At 36.3% G+C, this 21,953-nt stretch overlaps 1 protein-coding gene across 1 annotated transcript in view; it reads right to left on the reverse strand.

Annotated features, from left to right (window-relative positions):
- LOC113269470 (ferritin light chain 1-like) overlaps positions 1 to 21,953 on the reverse strand; it is a 54,742-nt gene that overhangs the window by 25,076 nt on the left and 7,713 nt on the right. Inside the window, 1 exon segment of the mRNA XM_044390884.3 lies at positions 16,547 to 16,610. Within this exon segment, the coding sequence (XP_044246819.3) occupies positions 16,547 to 16,610 (64 nt within the window).

Below are 21,953 nucleotides of genomic sequence, written 5' to 3' on the forward strand. Positions count from 1 at the left end.
TTTATTAAGTGTCATGAAGCATGGGTTTAGGGTGGTAAAAAGAGGAAACTGCACAAAGAAGAGAAATGATCACAATCTGCCTTCCTCTTGGTGGTCTCTATTGTTGTCCCCTGGCTCTCCTACAGATATTTCATCACTTTCAAAGGAAACTCCTGAAAAACACCACTCCTATGTGACTCATCAGATTCAGGTGGCTCATCAGATACAGGGGTCTACTTTCCTCACTGCAGGAATTATTCTTTCCATCCAGAAGGCACACTTGATTTTCTGTAGTAATGCCACTTTCCAACATCCCACACACTCTGGACTGCTCACTGCGAATTGGACATTGTGAAATCCCAGCTATGTGACGTATATAATCATTAAATTTTGAGGAAGCTGCCAATGGCATGCTTTAATCTAGAAGGAGATGGTAGGCAGGAGGTGATTTGCTGGAAAACATCTCTGGTCTGAACTTCTTGAGAAACCTGCTGGAAAGGGACACAACGGCCAACTGTTAGAGTATTCGGGCTTTGACTTTACACAAGGATGCTTCTGATAAGTGTATGAGAAAGAAACTGCCTTTCTCAGCAAGACTGCACTTGCAAGACTCGTTGAAGGCCACCATGTTGCCAAATCAAATATCTATTTGCTGATTCTCACCTAACTTGTGTCCTCAGAAACATTTACAAGGTTGACAATTTCCTGTTTCTTCAAACACTTTCTTCTCTTGATTTCCAACAATTTTTCTGGATTTTCTCCTGCCTCACAGGTTTCTTCTTAGTCCCCTGGGCAGATTCCTGCTCTTCTGCTCTGTTTCCAAATATTGGTGATTCTTGGTCTTGGTGCTCTCTTCTCTCTCCACTTTTCCCAGCTGATTGCATATGTTTTCATGAGTTAAGAGTTTACTTATAGACTGATGACACCTCAGATTTTATTTGTAGCTAAACCTCTTCCCTGAATTTATTCATTCAACAAAAAATTTTTGAGCACCTCTTATTTACATGTTGATCAGGCACAGTGAACAGCATATACATGATTTCTCATAGAATTTGTGTTTTAGTGAGTAAAGAGAGACAATAAAATAAATAATATATATAAAATGTCCAATGGTGATAAGGGCTATAGAAAATAAAGCAGGGAAGGGGGAGAGAGAGTGCCAGGATGAGAGGAATATTGCAATTTTAAATAGGATGGTTTGGGAAAGTCTTACTGAAAGGAAACCTTTGAGCAGGGACCTAAAAGAGGGGAGGTACAAAGCAAGTGACTAACTGGGCAAGAGTATTCCAATCAGAGAGAATAGCAAATGCAAAAGCCTTATGGTGGAGTGTTACCCTGAGCTATCTCTTCAGCTAGTGGGTTTGGATCTGAAAATCGGCTCAGATCTGGATGCTGAGTAAGACACCCACCTTCAGCCTCCTGCTCCTTTATTCTTGCTTTTTGTGATTTGGGATGTTGCCGTGAGGAACACTGTGCTCTATTAATCACCTCCAAAACTCCCCCTGTGTCAGCTCTTGGCTGTTCCTCTGACATTGCCACTCATAACAGTAATTATGGCCTCCTGGCTTTTGGCAGTTAAATTCTTCCACTTTTCTAACTCTGTGACCATCTCTCCTTCCATCATCTTGGGCCTACAAAGAAGAGTCTCTTCCTAATTTCTTAGTGATTCCAGTGCCCTTCTTCACCAGTATGTTCCTTATGGCCTTGGTTAATGATGTGTTCTCTGGGGAGTTAAATAGGTCCTTTGGCCTTTGAAATATATCTATTCCAGCATGCCTACTTCTCTTTATTTTTTATTTTTTATTTTTTTCACTATGTTCAGTTAGCCAACATATAGTACATCATAAGTTTTTGTTCTAATGTTCAACAATTCATTAGTTGTGTGTAACACGCAGTGCTTATCCCACCATGTGGTCTCTTCAATACTCATCACCCGGTCACCCCATTCCCCTCTCCCCTCTGTAACTTTCACTTTGTTTCCTGAGTCCAGAGTCTCTCATGGTTTGTCTCCCTCTCTGATTTCTTCCCATTCAGTTTTCTCTCCCTTCCCCTGTGGTCCTCCATAGCTGCAAATGTTTGGTCAAGCATACTTTCTACCAGTGCTTGCACCCCCACCCCTGTTCATTATTTTCTTCCAGTATTTTTAGATTGTCTAAATTATGTTTCATATTTTAAAAATTATGTTTACTTATGTTTCATCACATATTTTTGCATTTTAAAACATTTTCTATATTGGTATATCTTAAATTGGGATAAAATTTTTTGTAGTAGGGAGGGCACGTATTGCATGGTGCACTGGGTGTTATACGCAACTAATGAATCATCAAGTCTTACATCGGAAACCGGGGATGTACTGTATGGTGACTAACATAATATAATAAAAAATCATTAAAAAAATTTTTTTTCACTGCAAAAACAAATTGAAGTAGAAGTTAAATAACACAGAACCATTGAACATAAGGTGAATGTTGTGTAATTGGAGATACATTCTTGAAAAGTTGCTTCCCAATAAAATCAAACTTTGCCATTGGTAGATATTAATAATTAGAGATTTGACAGAATGATAAAAGAGTGGGTTGGTTAAAGAAATATAAAGATCCAGAGGAGGTTATAGACTTGAGTTATATCTTATAAATACACTCCTAAAAAAATCAGGACATACTTTGTTGTCCTTGTAATGATTCACACACAAAAGAACAGCTTGATAGAAGATGAAACAAAGAAAAATCATTAGTTATGAGCGTATCTTTTCAAAATGCAGTATGGCATAATTTAGCAGGTAACGAGCCTCATCTCTTATCACAAATCATGTTAGAAAAAAATTCCCTCATTTACAGCATTCTGCTTACTATTCTAATCATTTGACATTTAAATATGGTGTGCATCATCAATGAGATTTTCATTGAAGGAGAGCATATTTTAATTTGCATTTCACACATGAAGAAATGGAGGTATTGACTGTGTAGCACATTTAAGGTTCACATAAGTCTGGACTGGAATTCTAATTGATTGCTTCTGACTTTCAAGCTTAATGTTTCCATGTATCAGAGAAACTTTAATCACAGACTATTAAGGTTGAAAGTGATCTTGAAGAGGGTCTGCCTTTTATAATTGAGGAAAATGAAGCTCGGAGAGACTAAGTAACTTGACTATTACACAGCTAGTTCACCCATTTAATGCATGGGTATGTAACGAGCACTAAGTTTTAGTTATTGTGCTAAATTCTGAAAGTGAATCCTGCCTTTAAGAGACTCATAGTCTGATGGAGGAGACTGACATCATGAGGTGTATTCAGAGAAATTGTGTGATAGTTGATCAAAAGTCAGTGGTGGATCTTAGGCAGGGGAATTTTCTAATTCAGTTTATATTTTGTAAAGATTATACTGATAGTATTATGGAGATTTTATCCCGTTCTGCTTTTTTTTTGTTCAGAACATTTAAGGTCTTTTTTTCCTATGGGAAGTCTTTCCTGGTACCATCAGTTTATATTGTTTGCTCCTATAATATGCTGTTATATCACTGTATTTCACCTAACAACTTAGACCTGTCCAAAAGAAACGCTTGATTTCCCCCTTGCTATCCTTCACAAACCTTTATTTCTCACGTCCTCATCCCATTTAACAGCAGCACTCTACACCTAGGCTTCTTATGCTACACTCTTTGATTCCTCATTTTCCTCACCCCCATGTCCAAACTATTCTCAAGTCTCAGTGACTGTACCCTCTAAAGATACCTCAAATATATTTTCTTGCTTATTCCATTGTGACTACTCTAGTTCTAAGCCACCTTCATCTCTTGCTTGGATTGCTTTCATAGTTGCCTTACTGGTCTACCTGATTATACTTTAATTCCTGGAATCCATTTTTTAAACAGCCCCTAGAAGTCTACTTTAAAAATGTAAATTCGATCATGTCATTTCCCTGCTTCAAACTTTCCAATGGACTTCCAGTGCACTTATGATAAAATTCAAATTTTTACCATGTTTTATAAAACTCTACATGATTACTGATTTTTCTGATTTTATCTCCTATTATTTTCTTCCTTGCTCATTGTGCTTTAGCTTGTCCCTTTCTGAGGGCTTCTATACTGGTTCTTTTCTCCTGCATAGTATACTCTGTTTCTAGATTTTTTTCATGGCTGGTTCTTTTTCATCATTGTGGTCTTAATTCAGATCTGAAAAGCCCTCTTCAACCACCCAGACTAACTAGGCCTCCTTACCTCTCCCACATATTCTTTATTGTATCACTATTTATTATGTTTCTAGTAGTACTTATCACTATTTGAAATTATCCTGGCATTTACATTTAATTTTTTTTTCTTTTCTGAGAGCAGGATCCTTTCTGTTGTTCACTGTTACATTCTTAGGGACTAAAACTGTGCCTTCACATTCTATTAGGTGATCAACAGTATTTTTTAGATGAGTAAGTGAATTATAGCATTTGCCACACTTTGTGCTATCAATACCTTAATTCTCTTTCTCTAGAGACTATAAGCTCGAGAAGAGTGGGAAGCATGCCTGCCTTGCTCATCATTGTATATTCAGAGCTTAGCACATAATAGGGATTTAAGTATTTGTTGACTGGATGAATACATGTTTAATTCATTGATTGAGACTGGAGTCAGAGAGGACAGTTTGGAGACTATTGAGGTGGTCACTTAAAGATAATAAGGTCATTAACAGAACCAATGGCAGAAGGGACAAATAGGAAGTAAGAGATTGAAGAAACCCAAAGGAAATAAACTAGAGAATACTCAGCCCTTATTATAAAGGTTTCACTATGAGAAGGGAAGGGTCAAAGTCTGGGTGAAAGTGAAGACAACGGTACCATTTACAAAGATAAAGAAAAGCAGGTTTTCAGCAGAGTGGGATAAGGGGAAGAAGTGAGTCGAGATAGAGGGAGAAAGGCGTGAGTTTAGGTTTGAACTATGTGAGTTTGTGGTGCTGGCAATGTGGACATCTGGCATCACAAACTCAGTAAGTGGGATATCTGGCAGAAATTTTAATAAGATATGAACTTTGGTGCCCAAGAGAGATGTCTAAGCTGGATTTATGGATTATTGTGATATATAGGTAATATTTGGGCATATAAGAAATTGTGATTGTCTGAATGTCAGACCATGCTTCTCCTTATTGGCAACTCCCTGCTGGCCCATTATTGAGAGGGGATCAAACTTCTTACCTTGCTCACATCAGGCTTGGCCGTGTGACTTTCCTTGGGCTATGAATTGTGAAGTGATGTACCTTTTATGAGAATAAGTTTTAAGAAAGATCTTGTGGCCCACTATCTTTCTCTCTGCTATGAGATGGGTGTTTTTCAGGTAGGGACTACTCCTTTAGTGAACAATATGCTGAGCCAAGTTTCAGTGTTGACCTATAAGAGACATACCACATGAGTGAGAAATAAGCTTTTATTATAAACGACTGAGATTTGGGGATTGTATATTGCTGCAGCATAACTTAGCAAAAGCTGACTGATACACAGAAAGAATAGTGAGTGTCTAGAGTTGAGAATAGAAGACGGTGAAGGGCATAATTCCTAGGGAAATTTAAGGGTGAGTTTGGGAAAAGGAGCTCACAAAGGAGACTAAGCAGACTCCTGTGGTAGAAGGAGAACAAAGGGAGAAGGAATATATCACAAAAGCTGAAGGAGAAATGGCAAGAATAAAAGAGCAGTAAATGGTATCAAATGATATAGAAGGTTTTAATAGTAGGAACTGAAAAGTGTTCGTGGAATTAAAAAAAATTAAACCCATTGGTGATCTTATGAGAGCAGTTCTAGTTGAGTGATTGAGTTACTTAGTGATAAGACAAGCGTAGAATTCATCATTCAAATTTTGTCACAAATGCTGCTTCTTGCATGATGTCTGTTCTGATCCTCCTCCAGCACAGTATAAACTTGCCTTTTGTTTGACCTTATTGCCCTCATTATATTCTGTGTTTCTTTCTTTCTTTTTTTAAATTATTATTTATTTGAGAAAGAGAGAGAGAGTACACGTGAGCAGGGTGAGGGGCAGAGGCAGAGGGAGAAGCAGATTCCCTGTTGAGCAGGGAGCCTGATGTGGAGCTCGATCCTGGGACCCTTGGATCATGACCTGAGCTGAAGGCAGATGCTTAACTGACTGAGCCACCCAGGCGCCCCTCTGTGTTTCTTTCTGACTGCTAACCTAGTAGGGAGACTTTCACTTTATCATTTAGAGTTTCAAATGGAAGATGGAAAGAATCCCATTACTAAGCAGTCAGATTTTTCTTTGAAATTAAAGTAACTATAAATGATCCTTTCAAATAAAAAGGAGAAATAGTAAATTTTGAGATGCAAGTGCATACTGTTCAAGAAACAAGTAAAATTCAGAGTATGCATAGACTCTGCTTAAAATGGCAGGTAGCCCTTTGTGAGATGTCCAAAGAGAGTAAACACATGATTTTCTTTAATTTTTGTGACTTATTTACTAGATGGTGCCCTACCCTCACCTCATCTTTGTTTGTCCCTCATTTCGTCTCTGAATCTCCTCCCATTAACTGAGATTTATTTCATTCTTAAGCAACCCCTTCATTCATTCTATCTCCATCTTTAAACCAATCTGTATTTTAACCAATTTCTATCCCCACCCTTTCCCCACCCCTCCTTGACCTCATTTCAAAGGATTGAGACTTAGGGATGATGTGCCTGTCTTAACACATGGTACACAGTAATCATAAAAGCTTTCAGCTTTTAGGAGGTATCAAGATGCCCCAATACCTAAATGTCCCTGAATCAAATCTCCCGAGTTAAATGGACATGTCAAGGTGGTATTGTGTTTCTGAGGGGGGTCTACATGAGATCTTAATAGTTTTGAGTTTACAGAATCAAATTATCTACTTCATAGGGTCATCTAAACTCAACAGACTTTATGATGTCAGTGTCTGTAGCTTCTCCCAGGAATCCCCTTTTCTTTCTGCTCTGCTTTTATACCCACTCATAGACAGTACAAGTTCAATCCTAATATATTGTTAGGCATGATGAGTATATGATTGTGTTTACTTCATATATTTCACTCTTGAAAAGAGAATAATCATCATTATAATAACTTTGTCCTAATTTAGAGAGCCATGTTTTTAAGACTCAATTTTCAAAAATAATCTGTAACCAGAAATTGAGCATAAGGGCACTTATGGGCTAATAAAATATAGTTTGCTGTAAAGCTTCTGCACTCAAAACTTTATGTAGCAAATTAAACAACTGTACGAAGGCATATTCCCAGGAAAATGACAGATGACAGCCTGACTCATAGGAGAAATGAGAGAAATGTCAGTCTTAACAATATAGTAAAATAATTGGTGATTAGGAAAGGAAGGGAACTAACATTTATCTCATATTTGTTATGTGCCAGTCATCTTAAATATGTTATTTCACTTAATCCTTATGACAGTTCTATAAGGTTTTTTCTTTTTGTACAGATGAGGAAACTAAACTCAGCAACTGTTATATGATTTGCCCAAGGTCACACAACTAATACATAAAATGGAGACAAAGCAGATGTTTAAAAATAATAATGGCTAACAGTTTTGTGGCAGACATGATTCTAATTCCATTATGTGTATCAACACTTAATCTTCACAACAGCTTGATGAAGTAAATAGTAATATCACAATTTTACAGATGAGGATATTAAAGCCCAAAGAGGATAAGTGCCTTACCCAAGTCATACAGCGACAGAAGTGGAGTTCAAATGCATAATCTGATTTCAGAGCCTGTGCTTTTTATCCACTATGATAAAATGCCTTTGCTGAGCATTTATGATCTTACTAAGAGAAGAGCTAACTAATCCGTAGTTCCTATTCTCCTTCCTTCTGATATCTAGCCCTAACTTCTTATCTTTCATTCTTCAAGCATTTATTCATAAAGCAAGGCTTTTTAATATGCAGTCTCTCTTCTTAACCACTACTCTACACTCTCTGTTACTACTTGTTACTTTTTGTTTCACACATGTTGTTTCCTTTAATTCCAGCAACAGCTCTGAACAGTTATCTTCCTTGTGTTAAAAGCAGAGGAAACAAAGGTGTAAAGTTTATGTGGTAAACATGCAGCACATTCAAAACTCAAACTAGATTTGGATCACTCGTACATTCTTGACGGAAATGCAAAGTGGCACAACCATTCTGGGAAGGGGTTTAACCCCTTCTTATAAAATAAACATGCAATTACAATATGTTCGTACAAAATCCTATACACAAATACTCACAACAGCTTTATTTGTAGTAGCCAGTATCTGTAGTAGCCAGTATCTGAATGGTTAAACAATTTATAGTGCATTCATACCATGGAACTCAGCAATGAAAAGGGATGAACTATTGATATACAAAATAACTTGGAGGAATAATCATGCTGAGTTGGAAAAAAGCCAATTTCAAAAAGTTACATAGTATGTGATTTCATTTACGTATTTGGAATGACAAAATTTTAGAAATGGAGGATAAGTTAGTTTTTGCTAAGAGTTAGGGATGGAAGTGGGGATGGGGTGAGGTCAGTGGGGTTATAAAAAGGCCAGAGGGATCCTTGCAGTTATTGAAGTGTTTGGTATTTTGACTCTGGTGGTGGGTACAGGAACCTACACATGTAATAAATTGTACAGAATTAAATATGCATGCATGCACGTGCACACATACATACAAGTAAAACTGAGGAAATATGAATAAAATCAGTGAGTGTTATTAATAGCCATATCCTGATTGTGACAATGTACTGTATGTAATATTGTATTATATAGTATTTTAGTTACCATTGGAGGAAAATGGATGGCATTTCTCTCTGTTATTTCTTAAAATTGCATGTCAATCTATAATTATGTTAATTAAAATTTTTATTAAAAATGTTTCAGGGAATGAATAAACCTGAAAAGAAAGAAAAGAAAGAAAAACAAGAAGTACAACAGTTAAATAAGAAAAATATGTTATAGAAAAGTATTCGCTCTATAGATGCTTATATAACCAAAATATTCACGATAGTAATCTGCAAATGAAGGATTATGAGTAGGTTTTTTTCCTTCACTTTCTTTTTGCTTTTAACTATATATCTTCCTTTTTTCCTAAATCAATTTGTATTATTACTCTTGTAAAAAAAATAAACACATCTGTACTGTTTATAAAAAACAAACTAGGTTTGGTTCGCTCTAAAATATGTGGTCTTAGGTATTATGTGAGGAAATTAATAACTAGATGGTTGAATAGAGTTTAAAATATATAGGCTAAATTTTTTTGAGTCATTTGTATTTGTTTCACCTACCAGATCAGTGAGGACAGGGGTACTGCTTTGTCTGTCTCTTATCCTTAATATTTAGCAAAGATCCTGGGCACACAGTAGATGCTCAGTGAATAATTGGTTTTACAGAGTGATGTTGCCACATTAACTCAAATAAATTAATGCTTTCATTTCATGACCTTCTTGGCAGCCAATGCACATAAGATGTGGTCCTTTTTAGAAAGTTTAAAGAATATCACCTTCTCGTCTTTATAACAATTACAAAAAGCACTAATATGCCAATAAATAGCCCTGCACTTGGGACCAATTCTGAACATGATGGCACTTAATGACAGTTTTTTAATTTTTTAAAGAAGAGAGGGAGATGAACAGAAATTCTCTATGTAATAAAAAACCATCTGTACTTCAAGATCCAGTTCAAACGTTACCTTCCTCACTTACCAAATGGAACTTTCCTGATTGATTATGCTGGTTAGAATTAGTCCTTCCTCCAGTTATAGTCGCGTAACACATCATGCACAACTTCTAGTTTAGTATTTATCCCAGTGAATAATACTGTTTGTAAAATGTTTACCTTTTCTTAGAATATGAGTACTTAAGAATGTGTGAACCATGTTTTGTTCTATGTACTTCCAGTACTTATCACAGTGCTTTAGAGTGACGTTCAAACGTGTTTATCAATGAATGAGTGGGTGATTATATATACTTATACTATGTAGATCGAAGTGTGCCACTTTCTGAGCAAGATAACCGCTGTTCTGTGCAGACTCAAAGTAATAAGGAAATAGAAAGGAAAGAAAAATCGATAAGGAAATAAATATTCAATAAGGAAAAAAGCCCCATACTATAGTATAGCTAAGAGAAGCAACCATGTAGTTAATGTGTTTTGAGTATTTAGGGCAGCAGAGTTGGGTCTTTCTGTATGCTTGACTTTGAGAAATTAAAAAAAAATTACAAAGGCTAATTATTCTAAACAACAAAAAGGTTTTTTACACTGGCTTTCTTTCTTGACTGAATAGCTTTGCTCTTATGAAGATGCAGAATGTTTTTCTGCTTGAGTGTTGTGCTTTTGTGTTCAGTCCCATTAAAAGCTGGCTGCAGTTACATATGTGTGAATTGCCCAAAAAACAGCTTTTAATGACAAATATTATACTTCTACAATTTTGTTCCATTTGCAGGCAAACACTGACGTGAGGTTAAATCTGAGCTACCAAGAAAATATATCCAGAATTGTTAAAATTTGCTTTTTATAATTTAGCTCATATTGCATCATGAACATCTCTCCATGTTGTTAAACTTTTTAAAATTGGATTTTTAATAGATTCAGAGTATTATGTTCAATAAATATATAATAATTTTCATGACTAGACTGCTGCTACAGGATAGAATTTTTCCAATTTTTCATATTAAAAAATGACACCATAATCGACATTCTCAATCATATACATTTTCCCCCCTCTTTTGAATTATTTCTTTGGTATTAATTCTAGACAGTAGGAGTACTAGGTCAAGGGTAATAGGTATTTTCATGGCTCTTCCATCCAATTTAAAGTGTTACCAGTAATGTATGAGTGTACTTATTTTACCATAACCTCACTAAAATCAGGTGTTCATTTTATGATAAATTTTCTATTTATATCCTTGTTCATTTAACTGATAGTCATCTATGTTGTTTTATTATTTTTTTTAATGTTTTTGTGTTACTCACCATACAGTACATCCCTGGTTTCTTTTTTTTTTTTTTTTGATGATTTTTATTATATTATGTTAGTCACCATACAGTACATCCCCGGTTTCCGATGTAAGGCTCAATGATTCATTAGTTGTGTATAACACCCCGTACACCATGCAATACGTGCATCCCTGGTTTCTGATGTAAAGTTTGATGATTCATTAGTTACGTATAACACCCAGTGCACCATGCAATACGTGCCCTCCTTACTACCCATCACCAGTCTATCCCATTCCCCCACCCCCCTCCCCTCTGAAGCCCTCAGTTTGTTTCTCAGAGTCCATAGTCTCTCATGCTTCATTCCCCCTTCTGATTACCCCCCTTTCTTTATCCCTTTCTTCCCCTACTGATCTTCTTAGTTCTTATGTTCCATAGATGAGAGAAATCATATGATAATTGTCTTTATGTTGTTTTAATATACAGTTGGTGTGTAGACTGGATGTTTGTGTCCCACCCAGCTTCATATGTTGAAATCCTAATGCCAGTGAGATGGTATTAGGAGGTGAGGCCTTTGGGAGGTGATTAGGTCATGAGGGCAGAGCCTTCATTAATGGAATTAGTGCTATTATTATTAAAGAGGTGAGAAAGCTCCCTTGCCCTTCTGCCATGTGAAGATACAATGAGAAGTTGGTGGCCTGCAGCCTGGCAGTCTGCTCTCACTAGAACCTGACGATGCTGGTACTCTAATCTTGGATTTCTAGCCTCCAGAACTCTGAGAAATACATTTCTGCAGTTTATAAGCCATCCAGTCTATGGCATTTTGTTACAGTAGCAGACTGAGTCAGCAGTATTTAAATAAACTCTTATGAAATTATAGATATTAATCTTTTATAGTTTATAGAGTAAATATTTTCCAGTTCCATTGCTTTCCTTTTCGCTGGAGTATTTTTTTTAATACTGAAGTTTCAAATTTTCTGTATTTAACAATGTTTTCCTTGTTAGGTGCTGTGCTTCAAAACTTAAAAAATCAACATCTATTGAAAGACTTGGAAGTAGTCTATTCTGTTTTCTGTAATTTATAATTTGTTATTCACTTACATTTTCCCCCCTGTTTTATGGGGTAAGGCATAGGTTTATGTTTTTTCATTCTCCAGAAGATCTAAGACCAGTGGATAAAGGCATCCTTAGGAAGAAACTAGGGGAAATGAGGAAAACAACTAGCAGCATGACGTAATGGAATGAATATAGGCTTTATTTACATGTTTAACCCGTACTACATGATATTAGATCCGTGTTTTTATCCTCTGTAAGTCTCTATTTCCTCATTTGTAAAATGGAAATAATAGTGCTTACCTCAGGATTGTTGTAAGCTTGTAAATCACTTAACAGTGCCTGGCATGTGCTAAGCATTCAGTAAATGCCTGCTATTTTTATTATTGCTCTCATTGCCATTATTATTATCATTGTTATCAATAATATAGAATCTCTATTATTGTCTAAGTCACTGTACTAGTTCCATAAGTAAAACTTAGATCCTATCCTTTCAGATCTTCTAGGCTACTTGAAGAGATAAATAAATGTGAACACATATTCATAATAGAAATTAGAAAGTGATTGTATCACAGGAGAAATATGAAAGTTTATAGGAAATTAAAGGAAGGAGGAATTATATCTACTTGGTGAAGAGGGTTTTTTATGAGCATAATTTAGAATTAGGGTAATGGAGCTAAGGGAATTCTAGGCAGAGAATGAACAGAATGAGAGGGAAAAAATAGGTATAATCTTCAGTTTGACTGGAATATAGTGAGCAAGAAAGAGGAAATAGGAATATATGGTTGGAAGCCTAGATTAGGATCAGATTGTGTGAGGACTTGAAGTCTGATCAAGGAGTTAAGTGACAGTTTTAGATGGGAGCATCACATGCAGTGTATGTTTTATCTATCAAACTATGAACTGTTTTATGGAAGACACTATATTATATCTTATTTTTATTTTTTCTAATTATTTTATTTAACCTTTTTATTTTAAAGTAATTTTAAACCTAGGGGTGCCTGGGTGACTCATTTGGTTAGGCGTCTGACTCGTGGTTTCAGCTCAGGTTATGATCTCAGGGTCGCTGGATCCAGCCCCACATCAGCTCCATGCTGAGCGTGAAGCTGCTTAAGGTTCTCTCTCTCCCTTGCCCTCTGCCTCCCATCTTCCCCCAGCTGTCACTCTCAATAAATAAATAAATAAATAAATAAATAAATAAATAAAATTTAAACCTTCAGAAAATTGCAAAAATAGTATATGGGTTTCCTGTGTATCCATATTCCCCAGATCTTAACATTTTACCCTGTTTACTTCATCATTCTATATATACCTATTATTTTCTCTGGTTGTAATTGTAAACATAATGCTTCTTTACCCCTGAATTCTTTAGTATTTATTTCCTAAAAACAAGGCCATTTTAAAATATATTCACAGTACAAATATCAAAATTAGGAAATTAACACTAATATCTGACTCACAGTTCCTATTAAAATTCTCCCAATCAACCCACTAATGTCTTTATATCAAGGGAAAAATCTTAACCATGAGACACTACAGACTCTGGGAAACAAACTGAGGGTTTCAGAGGAAAGTGGGGTGGAGGATTGGGATAGGCCAGTGATGGGTATTAAGGAGGGCACATATTTCATGGAGCACTGGGTGTTATACACAAACAATGAACCATGGAACACTACATCAAAAAATAATGATGTACTGTATGGGGACTAACATAACGTAATAAAAAATAAAAAAAATAAAAAAAAAGAAAAAGAACCCAATCCAGGATCACATATTACATTTTTTGAAGAGTACAGGCCATTTATGTTGTAGAATTCTTTCAATTTTTTTTGTCTGATATTTCCTAATGATTAAATTTAGGTTATGCATTTATACAGCAAAAATGATGTATCCTTCCCAGCGCATCATATCAAGAGGCACATGATATCTATTTATGCCATTACTGATAATGTTAACTTTGATCACTTAGTTAAAATGGTGTCAAGTTTCTGTAGGGTTACTATTTTTCCCTTTCTTATTAAGGAGTATTTTGTGAGGAGATACTTTGAGACTATATAAATATCCTGTTTGTGATCAAACCTACCATTAATTATTCTTGCCTGAAACAGGTATTACTACAGTGGTTGAAATGGAGATTCTCTCATTCCATAATTATTTCTACATTTGTTAGTTAGCTTTTCTTGCATGGAAAAAACTTTCACTTTCCTTCCAGTTTATTTAGGTATTATTTATGGATTCTTATTTTAGTCTATGTTATGTAATGAGTTACTAACCTTATCTACTATTGCATTCAGTTTGTCCCAGATTTGCAACTGCAAGTGCCTTTAAATGGTCTTCTATGTCCTTTAGACACATCCTTATCGTTATTTCAATACTTTTCTTACTTTCTGCCATAGCAAGATGTTCCAGTTGTAGGCAAGAATTTTTTTTAAGGTTTATTTATTTATTTGAGAGAGAGAGAATACGAGTTGGGGAAGGGCAGAAGAAGAGGAGAGGGAGAGAGAGAATCCTCAAGCATACTCCCTGGAGAGTGCAGAGCCTGACATAGGGCTCTATCCCGGGACCCAGAGATCATGACCTTAGCTGCAATCAAGAGCCAGCTGCCTAACTGACTGAGCCACCCAGGTGTCCCTAGGCAGGACTATTTTAAATATTTTTATGCTCCAGTGATATACTACCTCACACCAGTCAGAATGGCTAAAATTAACAAGTCAGGAAACAACAAATGCTGGCGAGGTTGCGGAGAAAGGGGAACCCTCTTACACTGTTGGTGGGAATGCAAGCTGGTACAGACACTCTGGAAAACAGTGTGGAGGTTCCTCAAGAAATTAAAAATACAGCTACTCTATGATGCAGCAATTGCACTGTTAGGTATTTACCCCAAAGATACAAATGTAGTGATCTGAAGGGGCACCTGCACTCCAATGTTTATAGCAGCAATGTCCACAATAGCCAAACTGTGGAGGGAGCCCAGATGTCCATTGACGGATGAGTGGATAAAGAAGATGTGGTGTATATATATATATATATATCATGGAATATTACTCAGCCATCAAAAAGGATGCAATCTTACCATTTACATTGACATGGGTGGAACTGGAGGATATTAAACTGAGTGAAATAAGTCAAGCAGAGAAAGACAATTATCATATGGTTTCACTCATATGAGGAATATAAGAAATAGTGCAGAAGATCATAGGGGAGGGATGCCTGGGTGGCTTAGTCATTAAGCATCTGCCTTCGGCCCAGGGTGTGATCCCGAAGTCCCTCCACTGGGAGCCTGCCTCTTCCTCTCCCACTCCCTCTGCTTGTGTCCCTTCTCTCGCTGGCTGCCTCTCTCTCTGTCAAATAAATAAATAAAATCTTAAAAAAAAAAAGAAGATCATAGGGGAAGGGAGAGAAGGAATCAGAGAGGGAGACAAACTATGAGAGACTCTTAACTATAGGAAACAAATTGCTGGAGGGGAGGTGGGTGAGGGTTGGGGTTACTGGGTGATGGGCATTAAGGAGGACACATGATGTAATTAGCACTGGGTGTTATACGCAACTGATGAATTATTGAACTCTACACCTGAAACCAATGATGTATTACATGTTGGCTAATTGAATTTAAATGAAAAAAAGAAAAAATATTTTTGTGCTCTTCAGGGTTTTACACCTAGTAGATGATGAATAAATACTTTATGAGTGAATGAATGAATGCATGATTAAAACAAACTGCAGGTGTACAGAAGGACATACTGTTTTTCTTTCTTTGTGTTTTTAAACACAAGTCCAATTATTCTTTTCACAAAGACCGAGCCAAAAGAAAGTCTCTTACAGACTTTTTCAAGAGAAGAAAATAATTTTTATGAAGAAGTATAAAATAAGAAATTTACTTCATTCACTTATTATTCAATTTAAAAGTGTACATTGGCACCTACTGTATCCCAAATATTATGTTTGATATTGGAGATACAACAGTGAACAAAACAAAATAGATATGGCCCTTGGCCTTATAGAGGTTATAGTCTGCTGATTAATAAATAGATTGCTGCAGAGATACTTATAAAGTCCATTTTCAACCTGTAGTTTCTTCTATTTTACTTTGTTGCTATTCTGTCAAAAAAGGCATGGGGTATCGATGAAAAAATAACATATATTTTGAAAGCCTACACTCTAAATCATTCTGTGGCCTCATTTTTGAATGGAATTCTAAAATGTATAAGACCTGCCTCTCTTACTGTCATAAAATTTACTCTCTAGTAGGAAAAGACAAATCTGGTAGTTTATCACAGTAGAAAGAATATAGGACTAGAGTTAAAAAAAATAGGGTTTGAATCTGAGGTCTTTTCCTTCTACCTCATCAACCTTCAGCAAATTACTTAACCTCTCCGAGGTTAATAACACTTAGTGCTTTACTCTTTGTAATGTACAGGAAGATAATGATGACTAACTTCTGCTATTTATTTCAGCAGATATGTGACAAAAATCCCAGTATAAATCCCTGGTTTAAATAACTGGAAATGTACTGACTCCTCTAACTGGACATCCAGTAGGGCAAGTTTCAGGGTTGTTTTATTCAATGAATCAAGGATGTCATCAGGAATCCAGGTTCCTTCTGTCTTACCTCCTTGTCATCCCCAGTGTTGTGTCATCCTGAGACTGTTCCTTCTCATAGTCGGGTGGGCTACCTGCCAAGAGTAATGTGGGTTACATGCTTCCTTGTTCTATCGAACATGAGAGAATGGGTGCCTCCTGTAAGCTATCAAACAAATAAAAATTTCTCAGTCTCATTGGGCCAACTTAGATTACACTCCTAACTTCAAAATGTCACCAGGAGAATGAACTATGTTGATTAGCTCAGGCCTGGAAAAGGGGATATGGTTACCGTAGTTGGTTTAGACTAATCAGAGTTCAAATTGGACCTGCGTTCAATTACTGAAAGCCCGTTGGTGTCATGCCATGGGGGAAGATGACATGGATTTAGGGAGAAGCTTTTTATTTAAACCATAAATACTTAAATTTAGGAAAATTTGGAGAATTGGAAAGAGCATTGCAGGCACAAGTGTAGAAGTAGAAGGGTTTTTCTTATGTGTTGCAGTAGGAATAAGGAAGCTGGTTGCTGTTCCATATTCTCCTTATTTTAGACTAGAATAAGAGCTGTCTTTTATTTTGGAATTCTCATATTTCTACCTAGATATTCCTTGCATGAGGCTGAAATCACTGTTTCCCTCAACACCACTTCTCACTCCCACCAATCGAAAAATAAAATTATCTTCTATCCTTATTTAGATGTATCTAAGGACAGAGTAATTACCAGTTTCCCATGCTCAAAATGTGGATGTGTGCATATGACTGAATGATATTGACCGTCACAATTAGGCACAATTTGCTGCATCTGTGAAGCAATAGAAACTAGTAGTAACGAAGCAGTATATTGTACCTTTAAACAAACCTGCCACCCAAATATTTCAACAAATTTGTTGCTTGCAAATTCAAATGATAAACTTGAAATCAAATGCAATTTGAGAATTTAAAATCAGTATTTTAGTTGTTTTCTTAATGTAACATGAGAAGTCATTTTGAAATTATCATGCCATACTTTGATAATTGAAGCTTGACTACAAGTAAAAAGTAGGTTTTGTGACATTTCTCAAATGTTCTAAGAGACGGCATTTCCTTTTTGAAAATTGCCACAGCTGATGTTATTTCTTATTTATCTTCATCTATGTTTACTGTCAGGAGAAAAAGGGGGTACAGAAAATCTCAACCAGGGAGAGTTCTTTCCTGCCTTACATCAACTCACGGAAGAGATGGTTGGATTTATTAGGATTCTTGAATTCTAATTTGAAAAACAGGACATTTCTTAAAAACAATTCAGTGTATACAATATAAATATAATTCCACACTTCCTAAATTAGCTAAATTACAGTATATAATTAATTATAGAGCATACGGCACTGTATTTCTGCAAGTTGTCACATCTACTCATCTAAAGTTGATCCATCATTATTTTTCTTCCATTCCCTTTCTTGCCCGCAACGTCTGTACTTGTGCTGTCTTTTACAGTATCTCTGTTCTGTGTTACGAGAGCCCCTAGACTACTCTTGCAAATGTCTTGGAGTCCACCCAAATCCCACTTTTCCTCTCCATTTCCCAGGTTTCTTTTTCCTTTGTCATTTTATGCTTTCTGGTTTTATTTTTCCCTCTTTTTTTCTTTAATTTTCTGCAGTCACACACTGTGCCCTACAGCATACTACCTATGTCACTTGTTTTTCTTCTTTTCCATTGTTCATCCCCCTTTTACTAATTCTTTCTGACTTCTACTTTTTTGTTTTCTTCTTTGAAGAGTATTTTTATCAACTCTCTTTTATTCCCTTCCACTTTCCTTCTTTACCTTCTCTTTCCAGTGGGATGAATTATCTCTGCCTGTCTAACAGTTCTACTCACTGTGAGGAGAGTTTGTGTCTGGAAGCAAACCTGGTTTGTTTTCTCAGTTTAGAGCATCTCTCAGCTGAAGGAGAGAGTGACAGTGATGAACATGCATCTCTCAGCTGAAGCAGAGAGTGACAATGATGAACATCAACCTGCTCTGCATGATTGGGGCTTGCTGTTTTAGTTTTTATAATCACTGCCAGTAATGTATGGGCAAATCTGTTAACACAGACTCCTTCAGACAGGATTAGGAATCCCTCCCCTGTGTTTTCATTAACAAATTGTATCACTTTCAAGCGCAGCACTTCCTCCACCACAATGTAACTATTTATTTGATTGGGAGCTTCGTGAAGGCTGAGACTGTATTTTCTAACCATCTATATTTTCAGCATTTAGCACAGTGCATTTTTATGACAAATACTTCATTCATTAAGCACACTTCAAACAGAGCCATTGTAGCACAGTTGTACATGTTTGCACTATACAATCCTAGGGGACAGCATACATATCACACAATTTAAAATTTGTATATTCATTGCAGTTTTCTGGCAGATGGCAGTAAAGTATCTAGTTCTAAGAAAATCATTTTATTATGACAGTTTCTCAACAGATGAAGGTTAATTTTTTTTTGTTTTTGAGGAAGGGGCACCTTTTCCCAGTTTATTCAGAAATGCCTTATGGGCTGCTGGTGGCCCTGATTTGTATTTGATTTATATATATTAATACTCCGTTCCCTGCAGATTGCATCTGGCTTATTTTGCTAAAGGCAGGGCTTTCACTTTGAAGAAGGTGAAATGCAGTGTATCTTTAATATAAAAAATTAGGTGCTGATTCTCCTAAAGGGAGAGATGACTTTTCTACCCCTTTCCTTTTCATATATGGTTTCCTCTCCTTTATTTTCACTGACTTGCCAATTTCTTATTTCTTTCTCATATGTCAGTCAATATAGCAGTAGTAATTGTTTTAGCATGTACACATCAAAGTTGCGGAGAATATTAAGTGCTAACACCATACTGTACCGTACCCAAGCCCATCCACGTAAATATCCCTACCTAGCATTGAATTGTACCTTTTGGTTCCAAGATAGAATCCTGTTATGTTTCATTACAGTTCTCTTCTTCCAATTTAAAATAGATTTAATTAAGCAGCTCTGTATATCCGATAATAACACGAATAACATTTACTGATTACTTCCTATGTAGTAGGCACTTTTCTAAGAATTTTTAGGTAGTTTTGTTGTTCCTGTTTTGTAAGTGAGAAAACCTTGATACAGAGAGTTTAAGAATTTTCTGAAGTTCAGGTCGCGGTGGCAGAACCAGAGTTCAAACCCAGCAACCTGTATTTTTCTCCAAAAATACATCCTGCCTCCCACTGGCATTATTCTTGATAACCTGTAGAAAGCACTTTCAGGATTCTTTAGCATATGAACACGATTATACTAAAATTGTTAAAACCCTTTCCCTCCAAGATGCATTCAATTCCTTACTCCTATGCAGTTTCTTTCCTCTCTCCATTTGTTTTCTCTTTCTTCAATGCAACATTATACTGATAATAATGAGCAAACATTTATATGATACTTACTCCTAACCATACTATTTGGATTTTAATTATTTAGTACTTACAACTTGATTTAGATGTTTTCATATCCCCTGTTTTAGGGGAAGGTCATACAGCTAAAGTGGCCATGTAGTGTGGCCAAATAGTGTAGGTGCAGATTCCATGTGCTTAAACTTTGTGTTATGGATGAATCAGATTCATGTAAACCAGGACTCTGAAGGCCTGTAATCTTCTCTTTTACTGGCTATGTAATCTTGGGCTAATTACTTTATATCCTAGTTTTCTCATTTGTAAGATAAAGAGTTTGGCTTAGGTAAGATCTATAGTCAAGATGGTAAGTCTATAGAGAGGAAAAAGTCATGGAAACAGGACATCTACAGCTCAAGGCCTCTTGACCGATAATTAGTGATACAACTTTGAGCAATCCATTCAATTTCTCAGAGACTCAGTTTTCTTTATAAAATGGAGATAATAATCCCTACTCTTCACCAAGTTATTATGAAAACTCAGTAGGAAAAGAGATAACATGCTGTTATAGATATCTATATTTGACATAATATTATAATATCAGGTATCTTATTATATAAGTAATAATATATTTGTTGCAGAATCTTAAAGATGAGTAGTTCACAAAGAAGAAAATAACAAGCACAAATAATTTTATGATTCAGAAATAATCACTGTTAACATTTTGTGGTATATGCTATCAGTCTTTTTTCCTCTTATGGATATGCAGCAGTTGCTTCCTGTGCCCCACCTGTATCCCTCAGATCAGACTACGGCACTGTGCTCCAGAAGATTTCTAACTGCCAGTGTGTGTCCCTCTGTGCCTGAGGGCTTTTTCAAGAACCAAAGAAGGCCATTCTGCTCATGAAAGACAGATGGGGCAGGCTGGAAGTGCCTGGAAATGAACAATTCCTAGGAGCAGCCTTTAAATCATGACTGACCTGACTTGGAGTATAAATATGATTCCATCCCCCTTGCTCCTTGGGTGGAACAGTTGGTACTGTGTTCTAGTCTGTTTCCCAGTGTTTCCTTATGTGATTAAGTTCCAGCTATCCACTGCAGTGGTTGGTTTGGTAACATACATTTTATAGGCTTCCTTTCCTTGCCTATGTCACTTCCCCACTCTCCTGATGTTATTTCTGTACTTCCCTAATAAGTAAATTGCACTCAAATTCTTGTCTCTGGGTCTGCTTCTGAAAGAAACTCAAAGGTAGAGATGATAGAATAGGGTCTGATGCAGAGTTGATGTTCAGTACAGTTTTTTGGGTTCTTATTTTACATAGGAGGACATCAAGCCTTGAGTATGTAGTTGAGCCAGAGTTTGAACCCACAGATTTCACTTCAGAGACTGAGCTTTAACCATTATTCTTTAAGAATGGATAGCAATTCTGATGTGTCCAGGAATATACTCATAAGAACAGCCTCCTAACCGGTCCTCTTCTGCTCTTGCTTCTACCATCTTTGAACATGTAGATGAGGTTATGTTACTTCTCTGCTAAAAATTTTGTAGAAGTTTTCCAGTTTACAAATATTATAAAAGCCAGGTTCATATAATGGCCTACAAGATCATACATGAGTTGGCCTCTCCACCTCCACTACTTTTTGACCTCATTTCCCATGATATTTTCCTCTCCCTTTGCTTCAAGTATACTAGTCTGTGGGCTTTCCCTATAAGATGCTAAGGACACTCTTGCCTCAGAGCCTTTGCATTGGCTGTTCTGTGTTCTTACCCTGATATTTATGTGGGTTGTCCCTGTATCTCCTTTAGGTTTCTGCTGAAATGTTAACTGCTCAGTGAGGCCTTTACTCTCAATCCTATTTAAAGTTATTTTCCCATGAGTGCTAGTCTCCCATGTTCCTCATTTTCCCTTCCTTGCTATATTTTTCTTCATAGCATTTAACATCATCTGATATGCTATTTATTTCATTAAAAATTGTTTATTGGACCAGAATGTAAAGCTCTACAAGAACATTATTACTTATCTTAATGTGTCTCTAGTGCTCAGAACAGGGCCTCAATAAATATTTGTTGAATA

Source organism: Ursus arctos, unplaced genomic scaffold, assembly GCF_023065955.2.
Source record: "Ursus arctos isolate Adak ecotype North America unplaced genomic scaffold, UrsArc2.0 scaffold_22, whole genome shotgun sequence".
Classification (NCBI taxonomy): domain Eukaryota; kingdom Metazoa; phylum Chordata; class Mammalia; order Carnivora; family Ursidae; genus Ursus; species Ursus arctos.